The sequence below is a fragment of the Fukomys damarensis genome, unplaced genomic scaffold, assembly GCF_012274545.1.
Source record: "Fukomys damarensis isolate Sample0158 unplaced genomic scaffold, DMR_v1.0_HiC HiC_scaffold_38, whole genome shotgun sequence".
In the NCBI taxonomy this organism is placed as follows: Eukaryota; Metazoa; Chordata; class Mammalia; order Rodentia; family Bathyergidae; genus Fukomys; species Fukomys damarensis.
The window spans coordinates 15,635,572-15,645,976 of record NW_022900950.1 but is presented as its reverse complement, the minus strand read 5'-3'; the positions used below and the strand labels follow the sequence as shown (position 1 = coordinate 15,645,976).

The window sequence follows — 10,405 nt, the reverse complement described above, 5'->3', positions numbered from 1 at the left end:
GGTGAGAAGGGGGCAGAGGTATGGGGGAAAAATAATAACCAAGATATGTCATATAAATTACAAGACCCCAATGATAAATGTAATTATATTGTTTGCTTTAAATGTACCAATAAACTTAATGGCAATAAAAAGTTAACATTTTCTTAGAAAAAAAGGAATCTAGTAACTGTAGAATATAAACATGTTGATTCCTGTTTGTTTCTTACTGTGTGATCTTAAGCAAGATATATAACCTAGCAAGCAGTTCGGTATTCTTTTGTGTCATGCAAGGCTAATACTATCCTCGGAGGAATGGTTTGAGTATTAGAGAATGTACATACTTGTAAGTATCTAGCACATGCCGGCTACATGGTTCAGTAAACATTTCTCTTGATAGGCTTAATAAATTGTGAGGTCAAGTTAGATAAACTAATTCAGCATCTCTTAGTTGCCAAAGGTTTTCTTTTTTTTTTCTTTCTTCTTCTTCCTGTTTTTTCTCTCATGTCATCATCCCACTCTCTCAAAAAATAAATCAAACCTCTTACAGGAAAGAAGGTGGAAGGTTTGGCTTTGCAGAATCTATAGCAAATCAAAGGATTACAGCATTTAAAATGGAAAAAGCCTCCATTGATACTTCTGACATTGAGGAAAAAGCAGAAGAAATCATTGCTGAAGCTGAACCTCCTTCAGAAGTGTATCTTTTATTGGGTACTCTTTGCAGTAACAAGATTTATAATACTTTGAGCTTTATTAAAGCTGTATATGCACACTGACATTTGTTTTCTGAAATATGTATTATGTTAAATACTTAGTGATATGAGTCATATTAATGATGGTGTAAAATTCAGGTTCTCTAGTTACACTGCAAAAAACAGAAAAATCTTATTTTAAGAACCAGGTAGGCCGGGCGTGGTGGCACACGCCTGTAAACCCAGCACTTGGGAGGGAGGCTGAGGCAAGAGGATCGCTATGAGTTCGAGACCAGCCTGGGCTACACAGTGAGTTCCAGGGCAGTGTGAACTACATAGTGAGACCCTGTCTCAAAACAAAACAAAACAAAAAAACAGTTAGGGGCTGAGGATATAGCTTAATGGTAGAGCATTTGCCTGCAGCAGTGGTGGCAGGCCAGTGGCACATACAGAATTGGGCTGTTTGTTATCATTGAAAGCTCTACAAGGTTCACCATCAGTGGCCTAGAACACGTGTGAGATCACCAATTTGACTCCTAGTACTGCAGAAAAACCAAAAAGTAAAAAATAACAGTACAGCATTTTGCTTTCCTTAGAAAGTTATTCTTTTATGTTGATAGCATGGTCAAGGACACTGGTAATTTTGTGCTGGGAATCAAATCCAAGGCTTTGTGTGTGCTTGGAGCAGTCTGTCCATGAGTGCTGCTACTCAGCCACACTATTAATTGTCCTTGCAATCATTCTTTCACTAAATTTATTACTGTTAATAAAATGTCAAGGGTCTGTCTCTTGATTTTTGTACTGTTATTTATAAACTCTTGCCTGAGTTAATTTTGTTTTTCTTCATTGGATAGCCTTCCATAGCATAGCTTTTTTCCTTGAGAATCTGAAGAACACTTGAATCAATCTTACAAAAAAATTGGCTGTTTAGTCTATCAAGTAGCAGTGCCTTGCTCTTCAGTTTTCTTAACTTGGTAAGTGTTTCTCAACCCGTGCTCTGGACCTCTGGAACTGCCCAGATTGGAGAGGGAGTAGAAAACTCCTGGGGTGATCTTGAAGACTCTGACAAAGATGAGGATGAAGGTGGCAGTGATGAAGCTGTCATTCTTGACACTGTAAAAATGGACACTAGAGCAGAAGTTTCTGATATTGGAAGCCAAGGTAGGTGAAGATTTATGGTTTTTATATGATGGTTTACAAAATATATCTACAGATAATAATGTATATTAACTATATAGATAAATCAGAAACCTATAGAAATATTGATACAGCTGTATATAGAGATATCCTTTTTAGGTGGGGCTGTTTTGTGATTTAAATTTCAACTAAGTAAGACTATAATATCAACACCAATTCTTTTGTTTTTTATCTTTTGTATACATATCAAGGCCCATAGTACTCACAGTACTTTTTGTAATACAAAATATTTTCTCTATACATTGTCCAGTACAGTAGCCTCTAGCCCTGTGTAACTATTGTAGCTTAGATGATCAAGGAACTAAATTTTAAATTTTAGTATAAAATTAACTACATGAGGCTAGTGGTTATTGTATTATAAAGTGCAATATTAGAATTCACAAAATTCTGGAGATGCCTGGAATGATGTCAGTCCTACCTGTTCCTGCCTGGCCTGCATAGTAAAACTATGAAATGCTTTATGTAGTACACACAAGTCACAATGTTCTTGGAATTAGTCTGGCAAGGAACTAGAGGATACTTACTAAATCTGGTGATTTCTGTTTTGAGTATAATGCATGTAGTACTTGCCTTCCTTCATAAAAGGAAGTTATTGATATGAACATGGAGAATCTGCTGGATTTTGGTTTTGGAAATTAGGAAAATAGGTGAAGGGGGAAAAAAAATCTCTATTGATTGGAAACCTTGTGCAGCTTTTCCAGTGGCTTTCTTTTATTTGGTATTATTACTCCAGAACTTGTTCCATGCATTTATTCACTATATAGGGACTGAAGTAAGCTGCTTCAAAACAGGGACTACCTTTAGTTTTTTCACGTCAGTATATAATATCAGCCACATTATTTAAAAATTTTTAGAATTCTCTATCACTGAATGGATCTAGTTGGTTTAACCATTCCCTTACTGGTGAATGTGTTGTCTCTATTTCTTCACTGCTAGAGACCTTATATACTTGTACACATCTCTTTGGTTAGTTAGTATAGTAATTTTAGCCTCTAAGAATAATGTTAATAAATAAGTGTGTTTCTGGTTTGAAGAATACTTTCAATTGAATAAATACAAAGTGAACCTGAGATAATTTGGGAGGATGGAGCATGTAAAGACTTTCTAAATTGTAAACAAACTGAAAGCTAAAACTGACTTGATATACAATTAATCAACCGGGAAAAGGGTTAATTCACATCAGTGTAATGGCCTGATAATGGTAACATTCTTCATGGTCAACCATGGTAATAAATGACAGCATTTTTTAAGCTGCTGTATTAGGCAATATTAAGAATAGCAGCATTCACAAATAGATATGGGAAATGGGTTTTCCATTTACTATTTCTTATAATTATGGAGTAGTTTGTGGCAGTTTCTGGAAGGATATGGCGAATGTATGTGTCTTCTTTCCCAACAGTTTTGCTTCTGGGAATTTTTTGGTGCTTTTAAAAGGAGAAAAGCAAAAATAAATCCTAAGATTGTATCTCTTTTTAGAATAACACAGTTGAATTGAATGTATTAGGTTCATTTTCAAATTGATTCTATAAAAGACACTATATATTTCCCCCTAATGTCTCCATTACAACATGGTATCAAGTACAGTTTTTAGGGCTAAGTTTTCCACACAAGAGTTTTTCCAGAGCTCTAGGATTCTACTTCAAGGAAATAAATTTTGGGAACAAAGTACATGTATTTATAAGCCTCCAGAGTAACTTGGGCTTTTAGTATGCAAATGGTAGTTTTAGAACCTAATAAGCTTGTGGACATTTTACTTATACTGTCTTTTTGGCATTTTTGTAGATGAACCAATTGTACTCTCAGATAGTGAAGAAGAAGAAATGATCATTTTAGAACCGGACAAGAACCCAAAGAAAATAAGGTAACAAAATTCCTGGTTTATTTCAAATATATACACATGCTTGGAACTTTAGTGATTTGCCCTCTGGTTTTACTCTCTTCTTATTCTCCTACAACAGAAAGTACATATTCAACTATTCTTTCTCTGGTTTCTTCACCCTGTGATTTACAAAAATTAAGTAGGATGTCTTTCAAAGTTATTGTATTTTATTCTTATAGCTGCCACATTGTGTGTGTGTGTATTTTTTAAATTAAAAGGCCTATTTCAGTGATCCAACATTTGAGAAGCATAGTTAGTGAAATGTTAATTTACTTTATTCACAGAATGCAGAACACCAGTGCAAAAGAAAAGGCACCAAGTAAAAAGCCAGCGAAAAAGAGAAAAAAGAAGAGAGCTACTAACTAAAGCTAACACAGTGATATGTTTGTGTATATATACCTATTAAAAGGATATTTATTCATTGCTAACAATGACTGGATACTTTTTATTCACAATTCCACTGTAGTGAGTCTTTGGGGATTTTTAAATATTGAGCTTTAAAAAGAACATTTTAGGAAATTTTTTAATTTTTACAAAGCTTTCCAACCCATGTGTAACCTCAAAACTTTAACAGGTTGCACATAACATTTTTCATTGTACAGTAAACTGTAAGCCAAGTTAACTTTTCTAAGGGAAATACGTCATAGTTTCATCACAAAGTAAATCTGACTTACAGAAATCAAGATTTCCAAATCAGTTTATTAATTCTTATCCTGACAGCTGCCATCGTTAATACTTTTAACAAAACCACTTAAAATTAGCCAGATATCTAAGGTACATGTACAAAAGATATACAAATTAAAACCATTTAAAAAAGAATAGATACCATAATTTGTCCTTGGCCGGAACTTCTTATGTTCAGAATGCTTGTGAAATTAAAACCTAAGGTAAAAACTGTACACCATGTGTTCCGAGTGACTGAACAAGGGCAGTCTTTCACTGTCACACATTTAGTGTCTCTGGGGGATTGAGGAGAGAAACACCATGATACCTGTAAGGGGGGGGGAAATCTTTTAGTAAACATTCCTGGGAAGAAGGCGACTCTCATATAACAATACATACACTACAAACTACAAAATGTTTCCATCTATAAGGTTAATCAAAATCACTGCTGATCCTAACATGCATGAAGCCTTCCCACCCGCCCCAACCCTCTAGCAAAAAAAGCATTAACTACAACCTTCTCCAAACACATGACCTGTTAAGAGAACAGCTTCTTAGGAGTCTGTGGCAGATTAGTGTGACCTTTAATAAAGTTAAAATGTCAGTTTCTGAACCATACTCTGGAAAAACAAGTATCTTCATTATCTATTCAAGTCTTACTTTGAATTTTTGTACTTTTCTCTTATTGACTGTTGTGCATGCTGTGGTGCTTTGAGGTAGGTCTGGTGAAGGTCCATAAGACAAGGCTTAAGACTTTCCAGGGTATATCCAGTCTTTCGAACTAATGATTCAGGCTGCAGAGAAGGGAGTAAAGAACTACTGTTTTTTTGTTGTTTAGTAACACAACAAACTACAGTAGATACAATGAATTAATAGCTGCCTCAAGTTTAAATTTCATCACAACACAGACAACTGACATCGCATTTTGTGAGGCCACTATTCCAACTTTCATGCTGACTTATATATTTGTACTGCTTTCCCTGCCAACAGATCAGATGGGCCAGATTGTTTAGGCACACCTTTTAAATCCAAGTTATAAATACTTTTAGATGTTGATTCACTAGATAAAAAGGTCTTAAACAGTATATATATATTTGAGCAGTTTTTCCACATAAGATCTAGACAGCCATCAGTTCTATGTGACAATTATTTAACTTATCTGGTACCAGCATATCAGCCATACAGATGATGTGTGAAGACAATGTTAATACATACCCAGCTTTGTCCTGTAACTGTGTAGAGTGCTAAATGAAAGGCTGCTCCAGCGATAACTGATGGCAAATACTTTAGGTATGGGTCAGCATCTATCAAACTTAATTCTCCCAAAAACTGTAATGAAAAACATTCAGGATCACAAGAGTTCTAGAAAGCAAAACCCTTACCTTCTGATATAATTTTTTTCTATCTTTGATTTCAGGCTCTAGAAACAATGGACAAAATATTCTACAGCTTCATCTTTAAACATACCTACTATTTTAATGCTTTGCTCCAGTCTCCTATATTTTCCCTTTTAGACTACCTCTCCCAAGACTTTATCCTCAAATTGCTAACTTAGTACTTTACCAGTATGGTCATCTCTTGGTACTCATAGGGAAACCTCCAGAAAACCTCATCCCCAGATAACCAAAATCATTGACACCCAAGTCCCTTATATGACAATACTATTTTCATATAATTCACATCTTCCTATATACCTTAAATCAAGATCATTTACAATACCTAATAAATATAAATGCTACATTTAGAGAATGACAAGGAAAAAGTCTATATATTCAGTACAGATGCAAGTTTTTCCCTGAATATTTTCAGTTGGTTGTTGGTTGAGTCCATAAATGCAGAACACGGTTATGGAGGGCCAACTATATGTTGGATTTCATAAATAGTAGGCTTTTTTCCTAGATTGCAACATTCATTTGTCCCTGGAATATTGAATCTCTTGAGCAAAGCTACACTAATGAAACAACAGCTTTTAATTATTAAGAATCTCCAACAAAATGAAATTAACTTACCATTGCTAAGCTTTCAACTTTGTAGTTTGCAGGCTGCTGATGCAGAAAGTACTGGGTAAGAAACTGATTTACTGTTGGTGCAGCTAAGTCAAAAGCAAGGACTTTCAAAACTAAATGTTCCATTCTCAGAACTTGTTTCTTCGTATAAGTATCATCTGTAATGTACACAAACTCTGCTACTTCTGGGGGATAGATTTCTTCAAACTTTCTACAATGAAAAAAGTTTTAAATAAGTCCTAAAAGGCAAACAAAGTTCCTTATCCAAATTCTGAAATCCCATTAGCAGAATATATGGAAATGATTTCAGAACCCACACCCTATACCAAATGCATTTCCACTGTAACTTGACCATCATTTTTAGCAGACTATGAACTATTGCTTAAAAGGCTTAAATCAATAAAGGACTTCTGAGATACTGCTCCCAGCTCAAAAGAAATGCATGAGAGGTATGAAGTTTTCTGAGGTGGGACCAATGCAAGAGTTCACCATGTGGATGAAAATTTAGGAAATACAAGTCTAAGAAAATTAAACATTTCATGTTTTCTTTTGTTTTAATGTCCCAGTGGGGAAAATATACTGCTTATATGCCAGACAGTATTTTATTTTGGAAGGAACCACATTATTTCTAAAGTGTAATTTAGTAGGTGTAGCCAGTCTCTCTGTTCAAAGTACCCTGAAATCTAGATCTTAGATTAATATTCTGGATTAGAAAACAACGTCATCCTTTTTTTTTTTCCTCTCAACTTACACAACACATCCCATCCCTAGTGACTTTTTGCTCTGTGATTCTACTGCTTCTGGGTGAGTGTATGTCTGTGTGGTATGTTAAAATGTTACAATCTTTAAAAATCATAATTTATTTTCTATACAGAAGGATAGTGACAATAAACCCGATGAACCCAATGAACCAAGCTGGACTTACGAGGCTAGCAGCATAGCTGCAGTGCCCACAAGCTGAAGCTTTCCTCTTAGCACAGACATTGAAGAGAGGAACCTATCAATGTAGTTCACAGCCAAATGCAGGGTCTCATTCTGCAGTTTATATTCCTCTCCCACTTCAACTAACCAGTCCACGAGGATAGCCCTCATACTGTTAGTGATGTCCGGCTGCTTCTTCATGTAACCCACTTTAGGTTTACATTTCACCTGGTAAGAAAAGTTCAGTAGTGTTAAAACTGTAATTATCTTATCTTCCCATTAACAGACATGCTACCATAGACAAGAATAGCATTAAGAGTAATTTAAAACTTAAATATTACAGACAGGCATGGTGGCACATCCCTACAATCCCAGTAATTTGGGAGGCTAAAGCAGAATTCCAAGTTCAAGCCCAGCCTGGGTTGGGGATGTAGCTCAGCTCAAAGGCCTTAGGATTAATCCCCAGTACCACAAAAACAAACAAAATTTAAGCATTATTCTCTGAATTTCATTTAGTTACATTTAATGAATATATTACACAAACAGGAATCGGAGAGCCTTTACCTCCATCTCCCTAAGGTATGTATGAATATCTTCATGGTAGTCTGGTACTTCATTAACACTCACTGGCTTTTCCTCTTCTAATACAATCGACATGTCCATAGTATGTGGTGAATCTGGGACAGTTCAAAAGTTATGATCAAATTAATTGTTTACTTTTCTATTTGACAAAATGTCTGCCCTTGTAAGAAGTCCTCATTACCAGGCATTTATTTATTTCATCCAACTAAAAGATTTCCTATGTCCAAGTACACACAATATTTGACTCTAGTCTTAGCATCTGTCCATATAGCTTTAGAATGATTTAGAAAAAGAATTACTAATAGGCTAACCAGAGGGTAGAGGATTACAAGAACAGATGGTAGGTACAATGATTCTGTTAGGACCAAGAACTTAAAATCCAAGTTTTGAGGTGGTGTCTAAGGTTTGCCCTGAGAGATTGCAGACCTCATAGTATGACACATTCAAAGTACAACTAGGCAATAGCTCAAATCAAGTTATATGGTTTCTAATAACAAGTGTTAATAATTTTTATGGGAGTTCAAATAGATTAACACTATAATCAATAAGTGACTCAATTTTTATCATTTAAAATTTTCCACTTCAGCGATCACTTTGATGTTAAAAATATCTTGCAAAATTTGATGAATAGGGTGTAGTTCTGGTAGAGCACTTGCCTACCACACGAGGCTCTAGGTTCAATGCCCAGCACAAAAATAAAATCAAATAAAAATTTCTTCTTGCAAAACTTGAACGAAAATTACTTCTAAAGGATCTTCTTGCTCCCAAACCACTGGCCAATCAGTGGATTAGTGAGCTATCATGTCACTTAATAGCTTTATGGTAAAGAAACAGCACAAATCACAGATTTGTCTGAGCAGCTACAAATGGGTTAGGGCAAACAGACACCTATTAAGACACCGTACCAAGTGGGGTATAGTGTCACTTTCGGGTATCACATGATCCACTCAAACCAGCTTTACAGAAAGAGGTTTGTTTTCACAGTATGTAAGACTTCACCCTCTACTACTCTTTGAAGTGGAGGTACACCAGTCTTATGAATGCAAGCAAACATGTGGGACAGACTAAGCATTTAAGATCTAACCGCATTAGACCTGGAAGGAATGTCAGGTTAGGATTCGGTGTATGTAGGTCACTAGGCCAAGTGTTAGCAGTGATATCTGAAATAAATTACACCTATCCTAAGCCTACTATTAAAGTAAACCTAACTCACTCTATCATACTAATCAGGTAAGGTAGTCTTAACATGCAAAATATTAACCTAGTCAAATAATTACAACTTGATAAAGATTTTCCTTAAAACTTACCAAAACTACCATCCATTGGATAATCAAGAGGTACCAGTGGTTTTCTTGGTCCCGGTAAAGCAACAGCTGTATTAAAAGCCAGGACATCTTCACACTCTGGTTTTTTTGATTCAGATGGCCTCTTCTGAGTGTCATCCTCTGCTTCATCCACATGAATGGTGAATGCAGGCTGTTTACTGTTTGCTTTCCAAGGTGGTAGAGTAGCAACGTTTTCATCGTTGACAGGAAGATCTTTAAGAGGTGCAACCTAAAAGGAAATTACTGGCTTTCAATTTATTAAACGCAGTTTGCCTTCTTCACCTTAAGGGTCTGAGCCTTTCCTTTTACTCCCAAATACATTATCAGGAAAATTAAATTTTCTGAGACAAAAATCCAGGAATACTTTGAGTTATCAAAGGGATGTACCAATTTGTCATATGCATTACTACAAAGACTAAGAAAAACTAGGTGGAGTCACAAACTAATCAAGGGCAAATGTCAAACCATTAGATGACAAGTTGAAGAAAAGGCATGGGGAGAAAAAAATACTGTTTCACCACTTTCGCCCCAGGGTGGAGCAACAGAGCAAATCTGGCTAAGATGGCGGAATCTACCAAAAATGAAGTATTTTTCACTTTTTCCTCATTATCATTAAGCAGATAGAGGGAAGGGAGCCATGTCCTGGGGCAGTGCCCGGCGTTTAAAAGTGGAGGGAAAGGTACAGAGCAAAGACGCCAAACACTACCCATTCTGTAAGACTTGTTTTGACCCCATTACACATAAAGATGCCTCCGATACAGAACAGATCGCCGCGTAGGCACTCTGCCAGTAGGGGCTGTAATGTTGGAGATTGGGGGAAAAAAACTACAGCAGTGTCCTACAAACTACAAAATCAGGGACTCAGTGGACTCCAAATCTAAGCCGAAAGAAAGAGAGAGAGGAAGGGGAGAGAGAAAGAAAGGAAAGAAAAAGAAAGGAAAGAAAAAAGGAAAGGAAAGGAAAGGCTTTCTAGACACTAGTCTGCCTGCTTAGCCCATGCCCAACTCCCATTCAGGCCACTCTCCTACAGAAGAGTCGCATCCACTTACCCGCCGCGTCTTCAGCCTCTGCTGCGGCGCCGAACAACGCGGGTTCCCGGACTTCAGGACCGCCAGGCCGGCCTGAGCCCGCGGCTGATGGACAGGCACCGCCTTGTCTGGGTTG

At 36.5% G+C, this 10,405-nt stretch overlaps 2 protein-coding genes across 2 annotated transcripts in view; one reads left to right on the top strand and one right to left on the bottom strand.

Moving 5' to 3' along the window:
* The window catches only part of Exosc9 (exosome component 9), a 10,266-nt gene extending 6,115 nt beyond the window's left edge, over positions 1-4,151 (top strand). The window contains exons 9-12 of the mRNA XM_010611050.3: positions 527-673; positions 1,648-1,829; positions 3,648-3,726; positions 4,029-4,151. Of these exons, the coding sequence (XP_010609352.1) occupies positions 527-673; positions 1,648-1,829; positions 3,648-3,726; positions 4,029-4,110 (490 nt within the window). The 3' untranslated portion in view covers positions 4,111-4,151. The remainder of the gene's footprint in view (positions 1-526; positions 674-1,647; positions 1,830-3,647; positions 3,727-4,028) is intronic.
* Positions 4,152-4,196: 45 nt separating this feature from the next.
* The window catches only part of Ccna2 (cyclin A2), a 7,276-nt gene continuing 1,067 nt past the window's right edge, over positions 4,197-10,405 (bottom strand). The window contains exons 3-10 of the mRNA XM_010611351.2: positions 10,291-10,405; positions 9,224-9,470; positions 7,899-8,011; positions 7,339-7,562; positions 6,417-6,624; positions 5,623-5,736; positions 5,068-5,201; positions 4,197-4,735 (exon numbers count right to left, since the gene is read on the bottom strand). Of these exons, the coding sequence (XP_010609653.1) occupies positions 4,687-4,735; positions 5,068-5,201; positions 5,623-5,736; positions 6,417-6,624; positions 7,339-7,562; positions 7,899-8,011; positions 9,224-9,470; positions 10,291-10,405 (1,204 nt within the window). The 3' untranslated portion in view covers positions 4,197-4,686. The remainder of the gene's footprint in view (positions 4,736-5,067; positions 5,202-5,622; positions 5,737-6,416; positions 6,625-7,338; positions 7,563-7,898; positions 8,012-9,223; positions 9,471-10,290) is intronic.